The sequence below is a fragment of the Dromaius novaehollandiae genome, chromosome 1 (genome assembly GCF_036370855.1).
Source record: "Dromaius novaehollandiae isolate bDroNov1 chromosome 1, bDroNov1.hap1, whole genome shotgun sequence".
NCBI lineage: Eukaryota > Metazoa > Chordata > Aves > Casuariiformes > Dromaiidae > Dromaius > Dromaius novaehollandiae.
In genome coordinates this window covers 155,957,411-155,982,630 of record NC_088098.1, presented here as the reverse complement: position 1 = coordinate 155,982,630, position 25,220 = coordinate 155,957,411, and the positions used below count along the sequence as shown (strand labels likewise).

Here is a 25,220-nt window from a genome sequence, read left to right as displayed (position 1 = left end):
ATCATTTTTGTTTTCTGGATGCTTAAAATTGAAAGTCTTTTAACTGAATATAATGTCCTTTATCAGTAGTGGTCTGATGTATCTTCAGTACTGTATCTATTGTACTCTACTCTCTAGGACATACCTAATTCATAAAATGGAGCATGGTGCATACAGACACCTTGAGCAAGCTCTGGCTCGAGCCAGTCAAGACATTTTCACAGCACAGTGTAGTGACACACTTCATGAAGCACAAAACTGGTCTTGAAATTGTAATAACTATGTGCCTGCACCGAAGCTAGTAAGTTCTGAGTCCAGGAAATAAATGCTTTTGGTAAGACCTCCTTTGATCTCTGCTACTTTTGGCATCTCTGCACTATGCTCCTGTGCAGTTTAGACATGCTCTACTGAGCTATAAAGAGTAACAGTTTTAGCAGTGAATATGATTTCCATTTGTACTGCATAATAGACTCAGGTAAATTAATTACAGCAGTACCCTGGCCACAAAATCACTATCTTTAGCTATCTAGTGCATGGATCCTCACTAGACTTTGATTTTTGCAAAATTAGTAGGGAAACAAAAATATTTGGAATTCAAAAGCACAGCACACAAATAGGGGAGTTATTTATATTACCTCATCACAGCAGAGCTTGCAGTAAATTCCACACTAAGAATAATTACCTATTTTAGGGCATATCTAACTCATGTCCAAGATGCTGCCACTGTAACAGAAATTAGTATTTGAGCCTCTCAGAGTTTCTGCCTGCTATGAAAAGGTACAGCATGTAAAAGAATGATGTAGAAAGTATGTCTGAATTACAAAATTATGTTTAAGCATGTTGGGAGGGAGATTAGCTGCTTGTTTAAAAAGGTGTTTTTACCTTTATCTCCCTTTGCACCTGGAAATCCTGGAAGTCCTCTACCTGGAAGACCTATAATATAGAGGTAGGAAAAATGAGAAGATAGGCCACTAGTTACATTTAAGCTGCAATGTGCAAAAACTCTATTAGGCAAATACAAAATCTAAATAAATGGTTTATGTAAGAGCTCTTTAGGGCAGGGACTGTCTTCATTATGTACTGGCATTGTATCTAGTACAATGGGTCCTGTATGACTGAAAACCCTACCCTAAGAAGAAACAAGCCTACTCCTTTATTTCACAGCCAACTTGCAAAGGGAAACAAATTCCAAAACATGCCAATTCTTTAAAGTATTTCCAGCTTTTGCAAAAGAAATTCTTTCAAGATTATACTGATTAAGCACAGTTTTTGCTCATCAAAATGCTCATCTTTATAATGATGGATGACAGTCAATAGTTTGCAAGACACTCTACTAATTTCATTTTGTAATGTTCCAGTCCAAAGTACCTCAGAACCAACAAATCCCTCTCCCAGCAAAACCCTCTCTTTGCATTTTTGTACCAAATAAATGTAACATGACAGTCACAGTACCTTGTTCACCCTTTGCACCAGCTGCACCAGGAATCCCATCATAACCTGGTTCACCTTTCTGTCCAATGGAACCAGCAGGACCCTGAAGACCCGGTTCACCTGAAAAATCATTGCCATTTTCATTTCAGCTATGAATCATTGGACTTTTTTTACACATTTTTTTCCCCAAAGAAAAGCTTAACTTATTCTTTTGCTCCCACAGATGTCAAGCAGCTACTGCATGATGACTGCAGTCTGGCTTTTCTCTGATGTTACTTCTAAATTACATCAGTGTGAGATGGGGCTTAAGCATTACAATTTTTGCATAGCTAGTAATCATGAATCTCAGTAAGCTTAGAGGGTAGGAAATCCAGCAAAGCCGCATGAACAGCACAGCCTATATCCAATGAGATGATGTGTCCAGCAGCCAATAAACTAACATGAGGCTCCAGGGTACAAAATGCTCTTATAGCCATGACAGCAGTGGAGCTACTTTCCTCCCTATCCCATTTGCCCTTCAACGTCCATGTAATGATGCTAAATATGGTGATTCAGGTTTGGGTCTCGTAGATCAACATTACTGGGTTTAAATGCAATCAAAACCAACATAACTAATGGCTACAGCAATAACCAGTCTTGCTGAAGATGGTAAAATCTCTTTTAAAAATAGGGCAAAAGAAGTACTAGCCCCACACTACACTGACTCAGATTGACTTGAGGAACAGCAGAGTGTTTTTTCACTTGGGAAATGAACAAGTGTAACACAGTATATTCAAGCCAAAATGAATCTAGGAGGCCACAGTATTTGTTTTAGCCACCACTCAGTAGTGAAGAGTACTTTAAGGAGCATTTGGTGTTTTATATTTGTTTTCTACCTGGTTCTCCTTTTAAACCTGGAATGCCACTTAAGCCAGGAAGTCCTTTTTCACCCTTTTCTCCATGGCGACCTGGGCTTCCTAAAGAAAGCAGAAAGATATGGGTTTACATCCCGGATATTTGGTATAAGTTTGTTATTAGTTTTTCATTGCACTTTATTTTTTTATTGAAGCATAAACACTTGCCTGGAAATCCTGCCATGCCAGGGGATCCTCTGGGACCTGGGGCACCCGGCATTCCTGGGAGTCCTGCACTACCTTTTTCACCCTTCTCTCCAGATAAGCCTGGACTACCCGCTCTTCCCGGTTCTCCCTAGAAGAAGTAGCACACATTAAAAAATCCACATATTAGTGCTGAAACAGCATTTTGTGTTTGCAACAGTAGTTATCACCTCCCCTCATCCATCAGACTTATAAAGAATTTCATTCTTTTTTCATTTAGAATAAAAGTAATTTAGGATTAAATTTAGCATTAAATTCCATTATCAGAAATATTGGCTTTTCTAGCAATTGCTTAATAACATCTAACTATATATGAGAATGAGAAGTCTTCTATGCATTTTTCTGAAGGTTTTTACAAAGGCTTTTCCAAATTGGCTTCATCATTTATTTATTACACTTAATCATCTTCGGAAAAAACCCATCTTTTTAAAGTCTTCAGCAAATTTGCGACCAGATTAATAAGTTTTATTTTTACAATTTTTTACTTATAAATTCAGGATTACTGTCACGGTATGGCTAGGAAAAGGAATGTGAAACAAATGAGAATGCTATTAGAATACTATCAGAGATGGAATTAACTTTATAGACAGTATCTCTTTTCTACAGTTCTCTTTTCTGTAATATCTGAGCATTTTGTAGTCTTTTTCATCTTCCCAACATCTCTGTAAAAATACAGAAACAATATTGCAGTGTGACAATTTGCTCTGTTTGTAAAAAGCCTTTTACACTGTATTTACTTAACATTTTTAAGAATTCTTAAATTCTTAAATTCTAAAATATCCTGAAAAGAGAGCATAAATCAGAGCCCTGGAGAAAATAGTGCCACCAAACAGAATGCATCTAAGACTGTGCACATGCATGCAGTTCCAGTTTCTCTTCAGGTGTTTAAACCAGCCTAACAGAAAATATAACAAAATAGCTTAATGGCCAAAGGCATCTTCTAGAATCAGGTACTCACTACAGATAAGACAATTTTATCTTTAGGGGTGTAAATACCTTCTCACCAGGAGATCCTGGAAAGCCAATTCCAGGAAAACCTGCCGCTCCTTTGTCTCCTTTTTCACCTTTTTGGCCAGGGAACCCCGGTGTGCCTGGTGAACCTGGAATTCCCGGCAGACCTTTTTCTCCAGGTGTTCCTAGTAAGAAAAAAGAAGAATGGGTGCATCAGAGCTAGTGGTACCTTAGCAGTGTTGAAAATGCTTTTTTAGAGCTGTCTTAGCTACTCGGAGCTAGAAAAAACAATATAACTCACTACAATAGGAAGTAATTTAACTTTTGAGATTCACCCCCTAAATGGGACTCTTTACAGGAAGATAAGTTTTCCAGATAAGAGAAGGTGGTAATCTTGGATTCTTAGAAAACAGAGGTGTTGCTAAAAATATGCTTTGAATGAAAGTACGTGCTAATTTGAATGACTTCAAAGAGGACAAAAGTATTTTGCTGCAGCGGATCTTCTGTCCTCCTTTACCGCCTGTCTTTGATTTCCTAAATATGCTAGCCACAAGGCCATCTGAATGAAGACAAACTCTTCACATTGAAATGGAGGTTCTGCTCATTCTGTTCTTTATTTACTCTCTCCCCAGCAGCACTCTTCCAAGAGCACTAGCGTTTGTAGTTAGCATGTGATATACTAGAACTCGACGAACTGTTCAGAAGGGAGAAAGCACACAAGAAGCTTAATGCAGTTCCCACACTGACACAAAGAGACAGCCAGCCAGCCAGGCAGATAACATCTGAAAAACTGCTTGCTTGCACCATATACACAAATTCTGTACATGGGCCTTCTTCTAGATGTCCAAAGTACCATTTTACACCTGACTACAGAATTCACATGTAGAAATTTAGGAAAACATTTTATGTGATTTATTTGGATATCATAGTAGGATTGAAATAGCAATGCCCCAAAAGCCCTGATTTCAGGTACTGCAAACTGCACAATACTGTCAGAGAGCTACACCAACAAATACTCCATAAAGTCTCTCATAATGCTCCATATTAACTTGAGGAAAGCTAAAATAAAAAATTTCTAGCTCTCAGTACCTGGCAAACCCATTTCACCAACTGATCCTTTTTGTCCTGGAATTCCTGGATCTCCTGGGTACCCCGGGGGCCCTTGATCACCTTTTGGTCCTATAGACAGTGGGAAAATTAAAAGTCCCATTAGTTAACACTGTTGAAACTACCTCACAAACATTCCTTTTGTTGATAGCTTTAGGCCTACCTGGATGTCCTGGAGTACCAGGTTCACCATCCTTCCCTGGAATTCCTGGTTCTCCGTACTCTCCACGTAACCCTTTTTCTCCTGTTGCTCCATGGTCCCCTAGACACCAAGAACACATAAGTAGTGAGATGAATTTTATCAAATTTTAATGTAATGCAGTGTAATAGGACACTCCTCCTAGTTCACTTTTCTATGCCTTGCTTCTCTTTACTGAACAATGGATGAATTCAAGCTTCACACGTTATACCATAGCATTGCAAAGACTTGAGCAGAACACCAGCTTTTCAGTCACTAAAATCAGTGCTGAAGTAGGACTACAAACTTACAATTTTGCAGTTGTCTGTGCAAATTACAAGTTATATCTTTAAAAGCAACTCAGTGCATTGAAAATGATGCATGTGTTTAAGTTAGATTGATGAGCTGCTTTTGAAGTGCCAGACAGTATCAGGTGTTAACAGAAATGATTGATTTGATTGTTTTGCTGTCTAAGCAGCTACCAGGGAATATGTGCATGAACAACCAGTTCACAGGCAAAAATTTGGTGAATCCCAAGTTCTCTCTAATGTTATAGCATCTTCATCATTCCGGAAGGCTCCATCTGTGGCATGCCTCTTGTCCAGCTGTAATATCCAAGCTTTCCAGTCATAACCCTTTCTGTTAGTGTTGCATCTAGATGCTGGGCAATAGGCTACTGAAGATAGTTAGCTCAAAATTTGTAAGAGGATTTATTCAAAAAAATCTCCAAATGTCCAGGACCAAAATTTTTCATTAAACATCAATGACAATTTTCGACCAAAAAAATACTGTGCCTTTTCGGCAAAGGTTTGTATTTTAGAAGCTTTTTAAAACATTCCTGTGATATTCGTGCCTAGAGAGATGAAGGCAGTTAGCAGAACTGGAAAGTTCTGGGATATAACTAGATTAATTTTTCTCTATAGCTGCTAAGTATCCTTGGGGTAAGGAGGATGAGATGGGGAGAACATGGGCAGAAGTTTGCAGGTTGGGGTCTGTTCGGATCCTAGCCTTCAGGACTGCACAAGCTAGGCTAACCTGTGGGGTATGTGTGCTCAGGAGAGGACAGGGAGGTCACACGTTTGCAAGCACACGTTATTAGTGCTGGAGAGGTAAAGGAGCTAGGTACCAAAGAAATTAACCAGTTGAATTTGTCAGCACCGGCTTTATTTATTTATTTATTTTAAATGTGTGACCAGTGTGCCTAATTTTGATTTCTGGAAAGTAAATAAAACTAATTATCAACCAGTCAGTCTACAGGCCACTAGTAGATAAGAAAGTGATGAAAAACAGTCTATATGCATTTGTCTTAAGGCTTTCCACACCACCACGTATACCAAGTTCTTAAATAAATGAGAAAAATACAATCTAGATTAAATTGTTATAGGCAGGGATCCTTACCAACTACAAAAGTGCTCTCAGAAATGGCATCTCAGCTTAGAGACAGATGCATTCCTCAGTGTCTCTGCTCTCTGCTTGCTCCTGCCCTCTCTCATAGTCCCTGGCCCTGGGTTGCCCAAACTGGGAGACACTTCCAACCCACGTGCCTAGGTTTCCTTGAGACCAAACCAGGACACACAGGCCCACACCTTGTTCTGACAAGTAGTCCAGGACGTGGACAGAATGAATATCTAGACTGGGAAACTCTCCTGTTCCCACAGTTTAAATTTAGTGAAATGTACGTATTCATGACTCTCTGTCAAACTAGCAAGGAATTCCAAGTGCTCTGCGCTATGCCCTACAGAGAATGAACTGATGAAATCAATGGATGGCACTAAACAGGGAAGTGTTGAAAGGAAAATGGGATCAGACTGCAGAAAGATTTTGACTAATTGCTGAGAGGGCCAGAAGACAACAGCATGAAATTCAAAAAGTGGAATAGACTGCATATTTGGGAAGGAGAAGTCAAAAGCATGAACACAGAATGAGGAACAACTGCATAGGCAGCGGTCCACAACAAAAGGACCAAGGTTTATAGCTAATCACAAACCGAGAAGGATATTATTTCAGAATAGCCAAATCTCATTCTAGCAGGGCCTGAGTTGGAGTACCTCAGTTGTTTCAGTGGAGTGCACTCTAATAAGGATGCAGCCAAACTGGGGAGAATTCAGAAAAGGTAACAAGAAGGATAATTTCAGAAAATACAGAAAATTCAGAAAATACAATACACAATGAATGGCTGATGGATTTGCATTAGGGAAGTGGAAGATTACATGACCTCACTGGGTTCCTTTCAGCCCTACGCTTCTATTTTTATCAAAAATCAGTTACCGTTTATTCGAAAACTCAGTCACTGTTGTGTGAAAATGTGAAACTCTCAAAATGTAAAATGTCACTTTTTAGTGAAAAAGCAAATTTTAATAAAAAAGGACAAATAATAAAAATACAAAAAAATAAACTGGTCTTCTTTCAAAAGAATAACAGGGCAGACAAAGCTCTTAAGTATCTAAGAAGAATGCACTGTCTGAAAAAAATTAGTATCTCCAACACCATTAAGTTTCTAAAGAGAAACTGACTGCCATTCTCCTGTATATTTCAAGATGTTTCAGATCTTAAAAAGTTAATCTTTAGGTATGAATGTCATACATGTGTGTCTCTTCTGAAATTTCTTCAGGTCCTAAAGAAGTATTTGTGTGCCAAAAAAGCTGTCCACTTCTTAGGATACCTGTTGGTCTTCAGAGGAAGAACAATATTTCCACCATACATGAAAGACAGCTTTTCCCTTCCAGAAAGTTCTAATTGCTACTTTTAAAGTTTCTTCTCTTTTGAAAGAGTCTTCTGATGCAAGAGGTAAAAATGGATTTTAAAATGGGAAGTTGAACTTCTTCAAACCAAAACCCTTCGTGTCTGTGATTGATCTTTGTGTTTACGGAGCTGAATGAGCCCAGGACAATATCTGGATTTGCTATATGAAGTTTTTTAATCTTGTTTTTTAAAAGCTGTTTTCTAACACCAAGGTATAACTGAAGTCAAAACACTGCTTCTCATTAGTATATGACCACTAATTACACTTATCCATAGTTAGAGACTAAAATTACCTTTTTCTCCTTGATCTCCCTTTTGGCCTTTGAGACTAACCATGTCCATGCCGTCCATGCTTCCAGGTTTTCCCGGGAGACCTACTTCACCTTTATCCCCCTTGACACCAGGATCTCCCTGTGGTCCAATTACTCCTTTGAAACCTGGGTTGCCTATAAAGGAATAACACAGAACATTACAGCGGCATATAAAACTTTGCAAAAATATTTAGTAGACATTAACAAATGAAATTAGCAATTCATTCAAATTCTGAGTACCATGGTCTGGAGCATCTCATTTATCTCATATTAAGGTTTTTTTTTTAGATCAGGACTTTACAATAGCTCTACCAAAAGAGGTGAATCTTTTTTTTCCACTTCCCACACATTAGTTTTAGGCCCTCCAAAACAATAGTGATAGGAAGCAGCTCCCCTCCATCAAATGTATCAAATTGAATTTTCACATGGGAGGAATTCATTATAGAAAAAATAATGCTATATATAAGATGATGATCTTTCTAAAGCTTTTTAAACTTATCTTTAACTGTCCAAAAGAGTTTAAACAGAGGGCACTATATGAAGGGTTTAATTAAGTCCTTCCTGCTGGCTTTTTATAACTTCAAATATTGTATTTCTGGGACTAATATCTAAAGCATCCTTTGACCTAGCAAACCCTTGTTTTGTTGAAAAATGGAGCAAAAAACCCTGGTTCAGTGTCCAAACTCCTGCTTCTAGGATATAGCCTTCTAACTTACATTGTTTCTACCTTACAGGGGACATACTCAACATTAAACACTCCTTAAGTCAAACATAATCCCTGTATCTGGTTATTTCTGGACTTGTCTTCATTAGGAAAAAAGGTATATTTTAAAATGTTGATATACATATGCAAGACAGAAGAAGTGCACCGGAGAGGACCAAAGTTGGTCTCAGGTTGTATTCCTACCCTTTCAATGGCCAGCTGATTAACCTCCCATGAAACACTTCACTGCTTCCTACTCCAGTTTCCCATCTGTTAAACAGATTCCTTTATGAATCTACTATGTTATCTATTAACATAATCCACTACATTGATATTTAACACAGCAATAATTAGCAATTAAGGGTATTATTGGTTACCATTTTAACATACTAGCTAGCCAATAAAACCTAATGAAGGCACCTCCTATGCTGTACTTTGCTAACTCATACCAACTTTCCTAGTTTGAATACACCTTTAACATTCTAACTGACTCTTTAACCCAAGACTCTGGTTTCCACATGTGTTTCATTTGAGGTGGAGTTAACAGATTATTGAGCTAGCAATTCCCAACCAGATTAGACTCATGACATCTTAGTTGCTTAGAGGTTTGGTGTCATGTCTCTCCCTACAGTCAGTGAGAAGGGACAGCAAGAGGAACCCACAGAGAATTACTCGTTTCATGCCTGTTAGATAGCTCTCTCAAGATGGAACAAATGTCTCTCTATCCAGGTATCTCTAGCACAAATAGATGCTCAGGCTAATGTGTTATCAGAGAACAGAATAATTAAGGTTGGAAGGGAGCTCCAGTGGTTATCAACCCACTGCTCAAAGCAGGGCCAAATTAAAGCAGGTTGCTCCAGTACCTGTTCAAGTCAAGATTTGAATATCTCCAGGGACAGATTTTCTCTGGGGACCTGTTCCAGTGTCTGACCATCCTTATAGTAAATTTTTTTTCCTTATTTTTCCTCTTTCTCCCTGAAGGCTGGATGAGCCTTGGTAGTTCCTCTGCAACATCCCAGATTTGGGCCTAGGATACACAGGAAACCTCCCAAATCAAGTTGGCGGACTGAGCAAGTCTGTGAGAGGTAGTCTACAATAATTATGACCGTCATTTTTCTCTTTATGCAGACACTTAATTCAGGCTCATCTGGCTACTATGCCTCTCCAATGGGTCTTGTTCCTCTTCCTCACTGGTTCCCAAGGCACTATACCTGTTCTGAAGCTGCAGATCTTTGTGTGGAGAATGAGCCTTTGGTCTACTGCCAGAAGTCACTGGCTCCCAAGCCTTCCCCATCGTGGGAGTCTCCATCCACCAGTCCTTGGGGACTAGCCTTTAACTGTCCCTCCACATTATGGAGCTCTGGCTTTTGTCTCTCCAGGTCATCCTATCAATCTCCTGTTCATCCTCCCTGATGGTGTACAGTCTTTTCCCTTCCTCCTGCAGCTCCATTCACCTGACAACTCAGTATTTTAACCAGAACACAACTCCCACAGGTAAGGACACCCCTACCCCATCCTCAGCCACAGGGAGAGGCACCAGGCACTCCCTGCAGTCCAAGACCTGGACAGTGGCATCCTCCCTCTGGAGTTTTGTCTGGCTTGAGGCCACTGATGTGCCACAGTCAGCTGTTCCAGACAAAGTATGAGTCTGTGCCTCATGTGTCATCACCAGCGCTGTGTAATCTTCAGCAGTCCCGCACAGTCCTGAGTGGAGTTTGGGGGCCCCTCTGGTGCACTAACTGTGGCAACAACTGTGTCTCTGTTAGCTGCCACTGTCTGCTGTGCTCTGCATGCTAGTTATACAGAGCTACCTATCTATCTAGACAAAGATAAGCTAGCAAAATGAAAAATTCTGACATGCAGACTCAAATTCTGACATTCAATTCCCTTTAAACACACAGGAATTTTAGCCTATTCAGTTTCTGAGCAAAGAAAATTTATCTCAGTAGGTCTTACCTTTTTCACCAGGGAAACCTCGATCTCCAACTGGTCCAGGAGACCCTGGCAATCCAGGAGTTCCCATAACTCCCATTTCTCCTTTGGCTCCTGAAAGCAAAGTGAAAAAGTGATTAACAGAAAGATGGCAGAGCAGCATAAAAGAAGAAAGAGAAATGGAATGACTTACTTCCTATTACATTAGGCATTGAACTATTTAAGGAAAAATGGCACAAAGAAGATGGTCTAATTTAAAATACCCTAATAGAGAAAATAACAGTAAATATAGTATCATAAAAAAGGAGAATAAAACAAAGCTTGTAATAGGTGTTTGACAGATCCTTAAAACTTTCAATTGCAGTAAACAATGCTGTCATCAAGAAAGGCACTATTAATACCAGATTCTGTCACTGAAACTTCATAGAAGAAAAATCTTCCATCATTACAAGTTAAGGGCTAGTTCATGCAAGTTGCTGGATTTGATCCACCAAACAGTATGAGTTTAAAGTTATACACGCTCAGAGCTGCTTCGCAGATAACAGCCCAAGTGTTTCTCTGAAGCTCAGACTCTTTGATGGATCTATTCCTAACAAGCGAAAAGGCATGCTACCAGGATTTAATAAAACAGTTGTCAAAGATGCAAATTTCCAAGGCAAAGGATTACTTTTCTCAAGGTAAGAACGCTTTACCTGCTGATCCTTTCAGTCCAACTGCGCCTTGTGGTCCAGGCAGGCCAGGTAACCCCACAGAGCCTGGTACTCCAGGCTGGCCCTGGCTACCTTTATCCCCTTTTGGTCCTGGCATATCTAGACCTGGGATACCAGGAAAGCCCCTTTCTCCTTTTATTCCAGGAAATCCTAAGAAAAATAGAAGAAAAAAGATTAGTACTTAATACAGGACAGAAAACACCATTAACAGGAGTTCCCTACCTATAATGTACTCCTGTGGTTCATAAATTATGTGGCATGAAGACTTTGTGTCTACAAAGCAAATTTCTCTAGTAATGGTAAGAAAACAGCAGAAATGTTCCTCATTCCCTAAGTGGAGCTTTGATCATGTACGTATTACCTATGATCACTGGGAGAGACTAAAGGGCAGGCATTTTCTCAGGAAGCCTCACATATGCCCTAAGCTTTGGCCCAGGGGGATGGGGCTGCTGACATCCTCCCTGTGCCGCTCCATGGAGCTCACCCCTCACAGCAGCTTATGAGCAGGACCTTTACTAACATTAACATCCATTTAAACCAAAAATCCACTCCCAAGCAGCAACATGAGAGTATTTTTCTTTCACCTGGTGGTCCCTGGGGTCCTGGTTGTCCAGCAGGTCCTGGTGATCCCTGCGGGCCTAGTCCTGGTGCACCTGGAGAGCCCTGTAAACCTTGTAAGCCGGGGAGGCCAGGGTCACCTGTGTGGAAAGAGACATACACTAAGTGTCCTCCCATATTATTTGAATTCTGGTTCATGGAAGATGCTAGACAGGTGCTTTGGAAGTATTTGGGCAAAAAAAGTCATTTTGTGCTGTAATACTTTCTGCCTGGGCTCAGAGGAAAGGCTACTGTTTGCTGCTCGTGATTGGTAGGCAAAAAGAAGGAAAGGGGAAGGAAAAGGGCTGAGATACCAGGAGGATTTAAATTTCAGATAGACTTTTTGCTGCGTCCACGGGGGAATGACTTTAAAATGAAATAGAAATACAGAAATATATCTTAATTGTTTCTGCTACGTTACCTCGGAATCCTTGCTGACCAGGAATCCCCGGAAACCCTTGCTCGCCACGTAAGCCAGGCAATCCCGGAATTCCCTTTTCTCCAGGGATACCAGCTGGGCCTGGTGGGCCTGGTAAACCCTTAGGGCCTGGGAGACCTACTCCGGGTTCACCCTGACCACAGAAACACAACAGATTAGGAGTCTATATATCAAACCCAAGAATGTATTGATTGACTTTATTTAAACCGCTCAGAGGAAGAATGCAACATACAACTTCAGGGCAGATGTGTAAGCAATTCAGAATTCATTTTAAACACTTTGTTTCTTTGCATGTATAGGGGAAAACATAAGATGCACAACAGCCTGGCCAACTATTCTTTCCTTTGACAGAGGAATCTTTGCACAGATTCCTGTTAACATGGATGCTCACAGAAAAGAAGAGTACCAACAACAGCAGACACCTACTTTTTGACCTTGTAAACCTGGGGCACCTGGTAAACCATCCAGGCCAGGAGTTCCTGGAGTGCCCGGCTGACCAGGAGAGCCAGGCTGACCTTGGAAACCTACAAAAACAAAACAAAACTCAAATCATTAGTTCCTCTGTCTGTAAGTGTCCTCTGTCATTTCTTCAAGCCTCTAAATGAATTATTCACACTCTCACAGGGACATGTTTAAAAATTTCTGTTTGGTCTCTTATAACTGTCAAATTTATAGGGATGCCAGCACCCAAAAGCCAGTGTTCCCAACAGAGATTCAAATGCTAAGCTTCATGCAGCATTTGGCTTTTGAGGAGAAATGACTGCTCAGAAAAAATAAATTTTGAGTGACTGCTCTTATATTAATAGCCTTGTGGGTTCACGTCATTTAGAAACATTCTCTCCGCGCAACTATGTTCCCAAAATCCCAATATTCAGAGAGGGCCACTCTGTGGGAGGGGCATCAGACTGAGGGATGCACAACAAAATCCATCTGAGAATCAACACCTTTCTGTCCAATATATGTGTAATTGCATATCCTACACATGCAATTAAAAATCCTTCTGTGTGTCACATACAGAGGGTTTGTGTGCTACAGTAGGCCCATCGACTGCAGTTTGGGAATGCAGGAAGAAATATATCTGACATTCTGTGAATCACTTAAAGGTAGTGCTCACAGCACCAGCACACACTCAGTAATCAGAGAAGCTTCTTTCACAGGTGAAACTCTCAGGAAGTGGGAAATCCAGCTTTCTGGCAAATAACAGAATAACAGAATGGTTGAGGTGAGAAGAGACCTCCTGAGATTGTCTCATTCAGCCTCCTGCTGAAAGCAGGGCTAACTAGCATGGGTTGCTCAGGACCTTGTTCGGTCAGTTTCAACGATCTCCAAAAATGAGACTCCACAACCTCTCTGGGAAACATGCTCTAGTGTTTGACCACCCTTACAGTAAACTAGTTTTTTCTAATGTTTAAACAGAATTGCCTCTTGCCCTTTCACTGGGCATCACTGCGAAGAATCTGGCTCTGTCTTCTTTATTCCCCTCATCAGGTATTTATACACACATCGATGAGATCTCTTCTCCAGGTTGAACAGTCCCAGCTCTCAGCATCTCCTCATATGCCAGAATCTTCAATCCCTTAATGATCTTCATGGCTCTTTGCTGGATTCTCTCCAATAGGTCCATGTCTCTTTTGTACTGGGGATGCCAGAACTGGACTGGCTAAGCCCCAGGCAAGTCATTGGGCAGAGCTGCACTCCCCCAAGAAGGGCCCTTGAAAGAAATGTCTTTGATATGCCATTCCTTTCCTGCTAGCATCAAAGAGCATACAAGAAAGCTTTTCTAGATGCAGCTGACCTCTTCTGTTCATCCTAGTCCTGCTTTAGTCTTGGAGGAACTGGAGGTGGTCACAGGCAAAGATCTGCCCTTTCTCTTCCTTAAGTCTTTCTGATTCTCCCAGCTTGCTGGTGTGTGTAATCACAATAAATGAAATAAATAAGGCAGAGACACAAGAGTTTGGGGAAGGAGGCTGACAAAGGCTTGGTTATCTAATCCTGAATGATTAGCAGCAGCAGCACAAAATATCTCTCCCAAAAATCCCAAACCAGAATATGAACATTTGGACTCCCAACAAGCTTATGTGCATATCCTGACAGGTCAGTGGCCACACAGAGAAGTCTAAACTTACACTGAACAGACTGGTATGCTGACCAAATCATTCCCAGCCACCTGGTACACAACACTTTTGGGCTAGATCTAGCCCAAAAGTACTATAGTTACATCAGTATGGCTTTTTGACCAATCTAAGATAATGCCTCAACTCTTAGCAAAGTCACCTCGTCTCTCACCTACCTCAGATGCTGTGCTAAGATACTGTACTATATCGCTTTCAGTTTTGGCAGTAGCTTTGACACTGTCCATGTCTGCACAAAGCAGGTGTGCCTTGAGAGTACACTGATCACGGTGCTTGCATGCCTTTCATAAGGGAGGCTACTGGCTCTTCCCCAATTTCCTGCCACAGCCATGGCTGCATGACAGTGCACCCCTACTCCAGATACACCACCTGTTAGTTACATGGATAACTGTATCTTACCTTTGGGTCCTGGAGGTCCAGGGAATCCTATACCTGGCTGCCCAACAGCACCTTTTTCTCCTGGGAGGCCGGGTCTTCCTGGTAGCCCAGGATTCCCTTTGTCACCTTTGCAAGAGGAAAAAAGCCAAGTGTTATGAAAAAGGCTAGCTCCTGGGGAATAGAACCATTATCATCATCAGAGCAAAGATTAAGAGGATATTGTACCTTGGGGTCCAGGGAAACCAGGTGGCCCAGGAAGGCCATCTGTCCCAGGAGGACCAGGGAGAGGAACAGTTCGTCCTGCTTCACCTTTTGCCCCTGTGAATGTAAAGATATACTAAGTGTGTAAACTGATGAAATCAAACAAGGAAGTTTCACCTAGTGAACAGTATTAGTCAGCACATCCATGACAGACCTTTTATAATGACTTTTTGTAGAAAATTCGTAGAAAAGTAGAGCTTGTAGGAGGAGGAACCAAACCATCCTGCTCTGGCCTAAAAAACTCTTCAAGAAAACTGTCCCTAAACAGTTGCAGGTATACTGTTGACATCAAACACTGACCTAAACTATTAACTCTGTTTCTTCTCATCTTAAATCCCAGTGATTCCCTAAGCTGCACCACTTAAAGTATTTTTTTAAGCATAATATAGCATTACCTGGAAGGCCTGGTAAACCTGGGGTTCCAGCAAAGCCTCTGTCTCCTTTGTCACCAGGTAACCCTGCTGAGCCTATCCCAGGAGGACCAGGAAAACCTCTTTCGCCACGTACTCCAGGGAATCCAGGTTGGCCGGGGGGACCACGTTCTCCTTTCAAGCCAGTTGTACCCTAATTTTTAGAAAGTATAATTGTACTTCTTGCCTGATTGGCAAGGCAGGACATGTTCCCCTCTTTGTCCGAATATGCTGTAGCTTGGATTTAGCACAGGGTACTTATCTTTAACACTAAAGAAAGTGGATTCTTTATCACTGAATTCAATGGAAACAGGACTGGGTCCCATGTGGAAGAGCACACAGAAACTATGCCTGTTGTGCACATGGAAACTCTACCCATGGCGCAATGCAAGTAATTGGATTATTTAGGCTATATTCCCAGTGATGAATCTGGGAACAAATCTGATCTCCACATCCACATCAGCTAAACTCCCTAGCAGGGCAAGAATGTGAAACATTAGCTTCAAAAAGAAGAAAGTATGCTAGAAGAGAGTTGCATCTTATCGTCATCACCTCTTTGTGGCTAACTGCATTCCTTCAGTCATCTCCAGATACGAATTAAATCAGCTACACTTGTTCTCACTATCAAGGTAGAAGAGAGGAGGAAGGGAACAAAAATAATGCCCATGCTCACCACTTTGTAGGGGAAGTAGCCCTGCTCTGCAGTCCTCAAAGTAACAAGCCATACATCTGAGTCAGATCACTTATCTGCATGGCATGTATACTGGGTCAAAATCTAACTCAGAAAAATTTTGCTGTTTAAGGACCATATTCCTCACTGGTTCCAGGGAAACTGGAGTCCTCTTTTGGTACACTCCAAGTAAGGACAAAACGTGATTCAGTGAATGAGGCCAATAAATATAACGCATATGTGGGACATAAGAACATTCTGATCTGAAAGATGACATGTATAGAACAGCATATAAAAATAAAGAAACACACATACCGACGCTCCTTTCGGACCCTGTGGACCTGGGAGGCCATCTTTTCCCGGTGACCCTTCTCTTCCAGGAATACCTGGTTGTCCTGGGAAACCAGGATCTCCCTTTTCACCTTTCAGGATAGATTCATAAGAAAAATCTCCTGGTTCTCCTTTTGCCCCAGGGCTGCCTATAAGTCCTGGAGTGCCTGGGGGCCCCTGAAATTTAATAAATTCAAATGTCAATGGGGCATCAAATGCCTGTCAATCAAAAATTAAAGAGTAGACCCAAATCAAATAAATCATTAAGTCTTCAATCAAGGAGGTCAAATGAGAATATTTTCCAGGAGAGAGAAGAATGAATAAGCAATTATTGCAAAATTCACTGTCTTGATCATCTTGTCACCATATCATACCACAGGTATATCATTTTACATGATGCACATAAATTTCCACCGTTTACACAGGAACTTAAGGCCATGACACTGAAAAAGTACTCTGAATTTTCAATAGACTGCCTGCTGGATTTCAGATAGACCTATGGTATCAGCATCAGGACAATCTAGGTTTCTTAACACTGTCTTTTTCAGAGCTTACATGTCTCCCCATGCACATGTTCAAAAAAGGTTTTGTAAGCTCTCCAGGGCAGAAATTCCCTACATAATAATAGGATATCCTGTACTTTCAGAATTCCAAATTTTGCCTACATATTGTCCAGAACTTGCATGTACTTCTTTCATACAAACAGTGTCTTTAATTTCAAGTGAATCTGCTCTGCTCACTGGGGTAGGAGAGCAAAAAATTCCTGGGCAACATCCACTGCTTATGGCTTATGTGTACCCTCCATTTAAGCCTGAACCAGTACACAGTCAAAGACAATCTTTCCACTAGGTTTGGCAAGTCCTACATCAGACTCTGATGCTCTGGCATGGCCTTGAACAATGTGAGTTTGCGAGGCTGGGCTCTAAGTAGTTTTCCCAAGCTAACCTATGTGCTAGGTCTCGACCCAACCAAACTTTGTGGAGCAAAACAAGCTTAAGAGCATTCAGAATACTACCCAGTCCTTGTCTGATAAAACATGTGAACAGAATTCAACAGACAATAAAGAGTAAACATAAAGGTGTGGCAAAATATGTGCTGAGAACCAATCCCAATCATGAAAAAGCTAAAATATGTTAGGATGTCCTCTTTTATTTTTCTCCACAGTTTCTTTCAGGAATCCAATTTATATTACAGTAAATTAAGTCACTGAGTAACACCGTCTTGTTTATCAAGGAGAAAACACAGAGAGTGGAATTCACTTCAGCTAACTTTAGCCTAAAATTCATGTATCTAGGCTTTATTTATACTCAAGACAGAGGAACAGGTTCTTCAAGCAAGTAATTCATATAGATGGGATAGTTAAACTTCTGAAGGTGCCTATCACCACTGGTGACAGAGGGAGCTTGTATAACTCCAATGTATATTAAAATTAGCACACATGAATGTCGCTGAGAAGCTATATTGCCAAAAATGCTCAGCTGGAAGAAGAAAACAGCTCTGGAGAAACTAAGCTGGAAAGACTCTGACAAACTCTCAATCTAGTTACATCAGGAAAGAAGTCAAAATCCATGTTATGATACAGGAATGTGTACGCTAATGTAGGTCTTTACAGTAGACCCCAGTGAATGCGGGGACATTTAAGCTAACTCTGACAAAATCAACCACAGTAGTGCTAGTTCAGTGCTAGGGGTAATTTGTGCTACATTTTTGGGAAGTGCTATGCTTATGTGGCTACTCTACTTCTGGTATTCAGCCTTACTGGCTGAGAGCTGTATTATGCTGTGTCAGCATAATTTAGCTTATCAGGATACTACCCACTCTCACAAACTTCCTTTATTTCTTGCAAAACACTTGATTTTCCTGCTAACTATCTGAAAATCAGGTTTTATGGACTGACTATGCTACACACATTTCCCAAAATTCAGACAAACTGCTAAAATATGTTGCATGCTAATATGATTTTAACTGCCTAGGCTACACTAGATGGCACTGCACTCTCTCCCTCACTCTTAATATATATATACACACACACAACAGCAGAGAGACGTGGGAAAGACCCACTGTAACATGAGAAGGTCAGATCTGCACATTTCACGAAAAATCCTATTTCTTGCCCAACTCTGCTGCTTTGCTTGCTGAGCCGCAAGGTCAAGTGTCCTGCAGAGCTCATATGATGGATAAGGACAGAAATATAACCCACTTCTGACAGCTCTTGTTTCCTCTCAAAGCTAGATCCCGCTGCTTCCTAGTTTATTTTGCCAGGCATATCCAGTTCCTTATTTTTATTATATCACTGTGCTGGTCTATTTTTAAACAGAAATATTACACAACCACACTGAATGTTCTTTCATGACATGTCTAACAGAAAATAAATACCAAACGTTTGGAAAGGTGTTACTTACAGGTACGCCTGGAAGGCCATCAAGTCCAGGTAAGCCTCTTTCACCTTTGAAACCTGCTTGTCCTGGAAAACCTAATTGGAGAAATGAAAAACAGTATTCTATTTATTATATGCTTTTACAAATAGCCCATTGTCTGTGGAGCCTTTATGATCCTTCTCAAAGTATCTAATTCCATCCTTAGTTATATCGCTATAATTCTGCTAAAATCAGTGAAGGTGTCTGCATGCATTAGAGCTCAGAAGTTGACAATGCATTTGATTTACGACGAAAATATGCAATTCAACCAATTTCATGGGTTGGATACTATGTTCTGAATTCACATTACCATTTAGAACTATTATTTAAACATTGCAATGTTGAAACTTCCTAAAACATATTCATTTTTCTACACAACCACTAGAACAATCAAGTATAATGTCACTATTTGTGCATGGCACTTTTCTGATACAGTAGCAGACAAATTATTTCTTTTGACCATACAGTTTAATGCCAAAACTGGGAATGCATATATGGGCTGCTGCTCTGCCTCACCACATAGTGGCAAATGCTTCCGACATTATTTTTTCGCTTTCGCAATCTTCTCCAAAAACATTTGGTCGACAGTTTTCAAAGACACTCCACTGCAACCAGTTCCTGCTTTCTTGGAAATTCTCATTGATTTCAGTGGGAATTTGGAATCAGGCCAATAAGAATATTCCATCCTTCTTTCATTAGTTTCACAAGCAATTTGATTAATGGGACAGAAAATAATTATATGACTTAAGTTGCATTTTTAGGTTTTAGCTGTGGTAGATAATTTTGTCACGGTTTTTTACCTGCTGGACCTGGTGGCCCTTGTGGTCCAGGGAGTCCAGGAGGTCCTACTTCACATGAGAGACAGGACTCACCTTTGTCACCTAAAAAAACCAGTAAAAAACAAAGAAGAAAAACATTAATGAATAACAGTGAAAACACAGAAGACAACTGCAAGCTTCAGGGGCAAATGCCTACTTAATATGCTTCATGTTGAAAGATTAAAAATGAATGTGTCACCTATAAGTAAATGTTTCAATGAAAATTTATCAGCAAATTTATTCAAAATTCTTTAAAAACTTTAAAGGGATGTCAGGAGAATCAATTCGTTCTTATCCTAAGAATAATATTTAGTAGAAGGGTTAAAAGGGACCAGGCTGAAGAGGATCAAGAAAGAAGAAGGCAAATACATACTGGGTATAGAAGAAATAAAAAGAATAAAAAGGAGAAACCTTAAATCTCAGAAAACTTCATCTCAGAATTCACATCTTCAGTTGCCATAAACAGCTCTATTTACACTTAATAAGGCAATATTCAACCCTTTCTTTCTTCCCAGCTTCTCTTTCTGCCCTGTGCTCTCCTTTAGCACTTTCCCGAAACATGGAGGCTAAGTGAAACATTAGCAAAGTTTGGGTCACGTGACTCGATACACAGCACACTTCTTTTACTTACCCAAGACTCAAGAAACATCTTTAGCGTCCGTGAACTGCTTGTGTAACTAACATCAGGCACTGTTTCTCTGGATCCAACCCAACCTCCTCAGCATCTTGACAAATCCAAGGCCCAGGGTACAAAGCAGTAGAAAACAATCACACATTAACTATAAATAATATTACCTTTCTCTCCCATCTCTCCTGGAAATCCATGCTGTCCTGGAGCTCCAGGTCTACCTGGTGCACCAGGTTCTCCTGGCTGGCATTGATCAACTCCATCTGCAATTCAAAAGTAATAATAAAGAATATTGTTTGACAAGTGAAATTTTCCATTATAAGGCTGCTTCTGTGAGTGTCACAGCTGAATGTGTCTTCATGAGTAGTGATGAGTCAGGGTATCATTTTATTTTCCTGTTCGTTTTTGCTCTGAAAAAATTTTCTGTGATTCTGCATTCTGATTCCATCTATGCTGCTTTAGAAACCTCTAAAATTACAGAGAAAAGACAGGCTCTGCCATAATAAGGTTACAAACAACTTCCACGTAAAATCCTATTTTATCATAATTTTCAGCTAAGAAAAGTGCTTTGGATGAAAAAATGCATTTTTGACCCTGAAGACAATGGAGAATATTTCTTGAAGTCCTGAAGAAAACCATTTAGTAGTATTTTTTATATATAGACCTTTGTTTTCAATGTTTTGGGAAACTTTCTAGGTCAAGATTAGCTTCTTAGCACCTAACTTTTCCACATTGCTAAAGCTTCCTGAAAACAAGAAACTACATATGTTGGAACTGGAATGGGTAACAAAACATAATGTTTAGCAGAGTTGATATGAGAAAAAAAAATACGCTTATTCTGTTACATGTTATGACACAGGTTCTGATTCAATACAATCACACATCATTTTGGTCAAAGTCAGTAGTAAAAATCTTTATGTGAAGTCTGGCAAATGAAAGTTAAATACAAACAAGAAAAAAATGTTTTCTATTGAAGAAGTGTCTGGGGAAGGAGCAGAATTAAGCACTGACAGAAAAATGGGAATTGTTGTTCTTCTTATTAGGAGCAAGGTAAGCTTTAGCTATTTAATTCCCTGTTCTAAGTGTTAGATTTTGTAGTTACTCATTGGCAAATGTAGCAACAACTGTAAAGCAAGTGTTGACACCCTTCTCTCATAAGATAATTTCATTTTACAATAAAAACTTCTAGTAAATGAAAAAAACTGAGCACCTCAATCTATAGTTTTTATGTTTTTTCAATCTATATTACACATATTGGAAGTGCAGACTTGTAAATTGTGATATTGCACAGCTATCTTTTATGGTAAGAACATTATTAGTATTTTTTAATTGTTTTTATTGAGAATGTATAAATATCTCTGCGGTGGCACATTAGAACACAGAGGAAACCAATATGTATTATGGTAATTTCTTTGGATATAATGTAACAGTCCACAATGTACTTTTTGAAGACATTTTAAAAGCACTTATTTAGCAAAGAATCCTTGTCCCAGTCTGGAAATGAGTGGCTTGCTGCATCATGGAACACCTTTTGCTTGACCCATTAACAGCTCAGATTCATTTCTTCCATGATCTAGATGCATCTTTTCACACATGAATTCTGATCATAGCTTTTATAATCTTGTCTTTTTCTTTTTATGTGCATGCAAATGTTAACATTTTTTGAGACTTCATACTGAAAAGCAACGGAGTGCTTTACCTACCTGTTACACCTGGAGGACCTGGTGGGCCAGGCAAACCAGGAGGACCTGGGAAACCATCTCTTCCAGGTGGTCCAGGTAAAGGGAACCCTGGAGAACCCTTTTCACCTTTTTCACCTCTCTCTCCAGGGACACCAGGTGCTCCTACCCGGTCTGGAACAGGTCGACCTTTGGACAGAGCAAAACATACATGAAGAAAGTTACAATTAAAAAAGACAACATTATCAACACATCAGCTTCCATTACTTTCCAGAGCTCAAAGGAAAAATGCTACTGTAAAATCAAAAGGGACGATATTTTGACTACTGGTGATTTACACAGAATACACAGGTTATAATCTCACTACAGCCCAGAATAACATACCCGCATTAGGTCCCTATGCAAACACTCTTATTCTGCAGCAAGAGCGCTCTCTGAGATTTAATTTAATCAGCTTTCGCTAGGTAGGAAAAAGTGGCCACAGAGCAGTTAACTGAGAATATTTATTACATTTAGAAGCTATTACACTTTTCCTTATTTCATAATAAGCCAAATACGTCTTAAACCTATTTAGAAATAGACAGTATCTCTAAGAACTTCAGTGAACAAGTATTCGACAATGCTAGCAGATTTCTGGAATGCTAAAACCAAAACTGTTTGCAGGAATGAGAAGTAAATAACACCCAATAAAGAGAATCTGTTAAATAGCTAGAAAAAAACTAGTTAAAATCTCCTTTTAGCCATTCGTGCAATTACACTTTAATGAGTTAGTTAAAAGCTAATCCTTAGACTTGACTGTTAAAACATTTTGATCCTCCAGCAGCGTTGCAAGAAGATATGAAAAGTCAAACAAATCTCAGTTTCTGTGGGGTAACAACAGACTAAGAGCCACAGTTATTCTTGTCTTGTCATGCGGAATTCTTCAGGGAATATCACAGTCTACGGTGTATAGTATCTCCTCCCTAAACTGTGAAAAATTCCTGGCAACTATCTGACACTGGTTCACACTAATTTCATACTTAGCTCACTGTCAAGATGGAAAATGCAGGCAAAGAATGAGGTAATATTAATATCACTGGTAGATATGCTGCTGTCAGGTTTCTGCAGATGATTTGCTTCATTTTTGAAAAGCAAACATTGTGGCTTAGTCCAAATCCATGTGCATGTGCACATACACATAACAGTAGTGTTGTCATGGATGTAAAGATACTAGCGCAAGAAAAAACCAACACTTTCAGGGAGAAGAAATATCTTTTATTAGCTCAGGTGATATTGCCGGAAAAATTCAGGGAGCCTTCAGGAACTACCTTGATTTAATAAATGATATTATTTCTCCCTACAAGCCTTGTTTTGTTATATTCATGCAAATACCCATACAGCTGAAGTAAGAGCAAACCAAATTATATGGGAGATGGCAGGCATTCATATACATATCTGTACATAAGTATACATATATAGGTACAGATGTGCATATTCACATTTTACAAGTTTTCTTGACCAGGGAATCTAAAATTTCTCAACTATCATCTCTGACAACCTGTGCACACTACCTGTTTTTCCCTTTAAACAGAAAGACTATTCCTCACAAAAAGTTAACAGGGCTCTACACAGAGAGCAAGCTCGATCACATCAGAGACATGAGACAAGCAATCCACGGGAAGGGTCTAAGGTGAAGATTAGACCCTCAGAGCAGCCACTGCCCAGGTATCTGCAAGTCAGGGAATAACTGGAAGTGGTGGATGAAAACATCCCTCAGGTGTCTTCACCCAAGAAGAACAAAGGAAAAAAGTGAACAAAATCAGTGGCCACAAACTCATACCTGGAAGACCTGGGATTCCTTGTATACCAGGGAAACCTTAAAAAGAGAGGTTAAAAAAGAGAGGTTTTCAATTATGTGATGAAACAGGCAATGCCAACACCAGTGACATTTTAGCACATATTATTTAAGTAAGCATTATGAGTCTGAATAAGTAAGTAAGCAATATGGTCTGAATCAAAACTTAAGATAAATAGTCTATAGATATCTGCAAACAGTAAATTTAGTGAAAAGGCCCTGATCCTACAAAGGCTGAGTGCCACCTTCTCCACTGATCTTTCATCAACAGGGTAAGGTCTATGATGGGGAAAATGTGAAAGAGGAATGCTTAATTTTCCGTGTTTACTGAGGAGTTTGACAAATTATGAGTTTTTTAAGACTAAAATTTAGCTACTAACTTGTTTTTTTAAGGACTCTTTTCAAGATTCTCTGCATTATTATCTTACCTTATGCTTCTGTAGATTTGTCTTTGCTAAATAATCTCACTGAATTATCTAACAGCCACAAAATCAAAGTTTCAAGTCCCATTTTATTGTTTCCCTGACTCTTTTAATCTATCATTGGAATGTAGTCTTACTTACAATGAGAAAAAGCATCTTTTCCACAGTGTGTAACAAAACTTCAACAACGTGGTATCAATTAATGACTGGAACATTTAATTGCCATATAGAGTTCCAGATGCACAAAGACAGTGCAATTATAATTTCTTGCAAAAAGAAAAATAAAAACATAACTCAGGCAAAAAGACAAGACAAAATACCTACCTTTTTCACCTTTTTGACCTTTCAGTCCTGGCAAACCTGAAACTCCAGGGTCTCCTTTTTCACCAAAAGAATCCACTGTTCCAGTATCTATAATCTGAATCACAGTACAAAGACTAGAACACCAGGAATATGCAACTATGCTAAAGTTTGCATCTCACCTATCCTAATCCGATGGTACAGAGTCCATCTTGCTTTGTGATAACAACTTCTAGCAGTTTCAGTTATACTGGCAATTTCACTGATATGTAATTACTGCTGCAAGAGACTGGTAGCTGCTGAGGAATTACCAGAAAAAAAAGATTTCCTGTTCTACCAGAATTCCTTCATATCACCAGTAGGATTAACTGCAGAGCTTTATAACACTTCTCTCAACAAGAATGGTGTAAAGAAACCTTAACATGGTCTAAGCACTGACCCATCAGGTTTATATTACCTTTCATTTTAAAAGACTTTATTCTGATAATTTCTGCTAGCATCAATCTAAACTTGACATACATGTATACATTCACAATAAAATATGCAAGAAGTATGCACCATTTTTCAAACTACATTCAGATGTTGGGAAAGAAGCACAATCAATGATTTATCTGTTCCTGACTAATAGCAATTTCATTTTTTACTTGAAGTGTCAAAAAAATTATGGACTACAAAGCTGCAGAGCTCTCTTTTGAATAGTTTGTATTGATTAACAATTGACTATCATTTTCACAGTAAAAAACATTCAAAATTCATATTCCTTG

At 39.6% G+C, this 25,220-nt stretch overlaps 1 protein-coding gene across 2 annotated transcripts in view; it reads right to left on the bottom strand.

Annotated features, from left to right (window-relative positions):
- COL4A1 (collagen type IV alpha 1 chain) overlaps positions 1-25,220 on the bottom strand; it is a 130,238-nt gene that overhangs the window by 19,082 nt on the left and 85,936 nt on the right. For both annotated transcript variants that reach the window (XM_064504029.1, XM_064504035.1), the window contains 23 exons: positions 24,481-24,574; positions 23,720-23,755; positions 21,925-22,089; positions 20,389-20,484; positions 19,576-19,656; positions 18,761-18,831; positions 16,344-16,535; positions 15,344-15,512; positions 14,913-15,005; positions 14,709-14,813; positions 12,604-12,701; positions 12,160-12,310; positions 11,726-11,839; positions 11,124-11,291; positions 10,456-10,545; positions 7,779-7,931; positions 4,729-4,827; positions 4,548-4,637; positions 3,504-3,643; positions 2,468-2,598; positions 2,286-2,362; positions 1,432-1,530; positions 862-912 (listed from right to left, as the gene is read on the bottom strand). In XM_064504029.1, the coding sequence (XP_064360099.1) occupies positions 862-912; positions 1,432-1,530; positions 2,286-2,362; positions 2,468-2,598; positions 3,504-3,643; positions 4,548-4,637; positions 4,729-4,827; positions 7,779-7,931; positions 10,456-10,545; positions 11,124-11,291; positions 11,726-11,839; positions 12,160-12,310; positions 12,604-12,701; positions 14,709-14,813; positions 14,913-15,005; positions 15,344-15,512; positions 16,344-16,535; positions 18,761-18,831; positions 19,576-19,656; positions 20,389-20,484; positions 21,925-22,089; positions 23,720-23,755; positions 24,481-24,574 (2,563 nt within the window). The remainder of the gene's footprint in view (positions 1-861; positions 913-1,431; positions 1,531-2,285; positions 2,363-2,467; positions 2,599-3,503; positions 3,644-4,547; positions 4,638-4,728; positions 4,828-7,778; positions 7,932-10,455; positions 10,546-11,123; positions 11,292-11,725; positions 11,840-12,159; positions 12,311-12,603; positions 12,702-14,708; positions 14,814-14,912; positions 15,006-15,343; positions 15,513-16,343; positions 16,536-18,760; positions 18,832-19,575; positions 19,657-20,388; positions 20,485-21,924; positions 22,090-23,719; positions 23,756-24,480; positions 24,575-25,220) is intronic.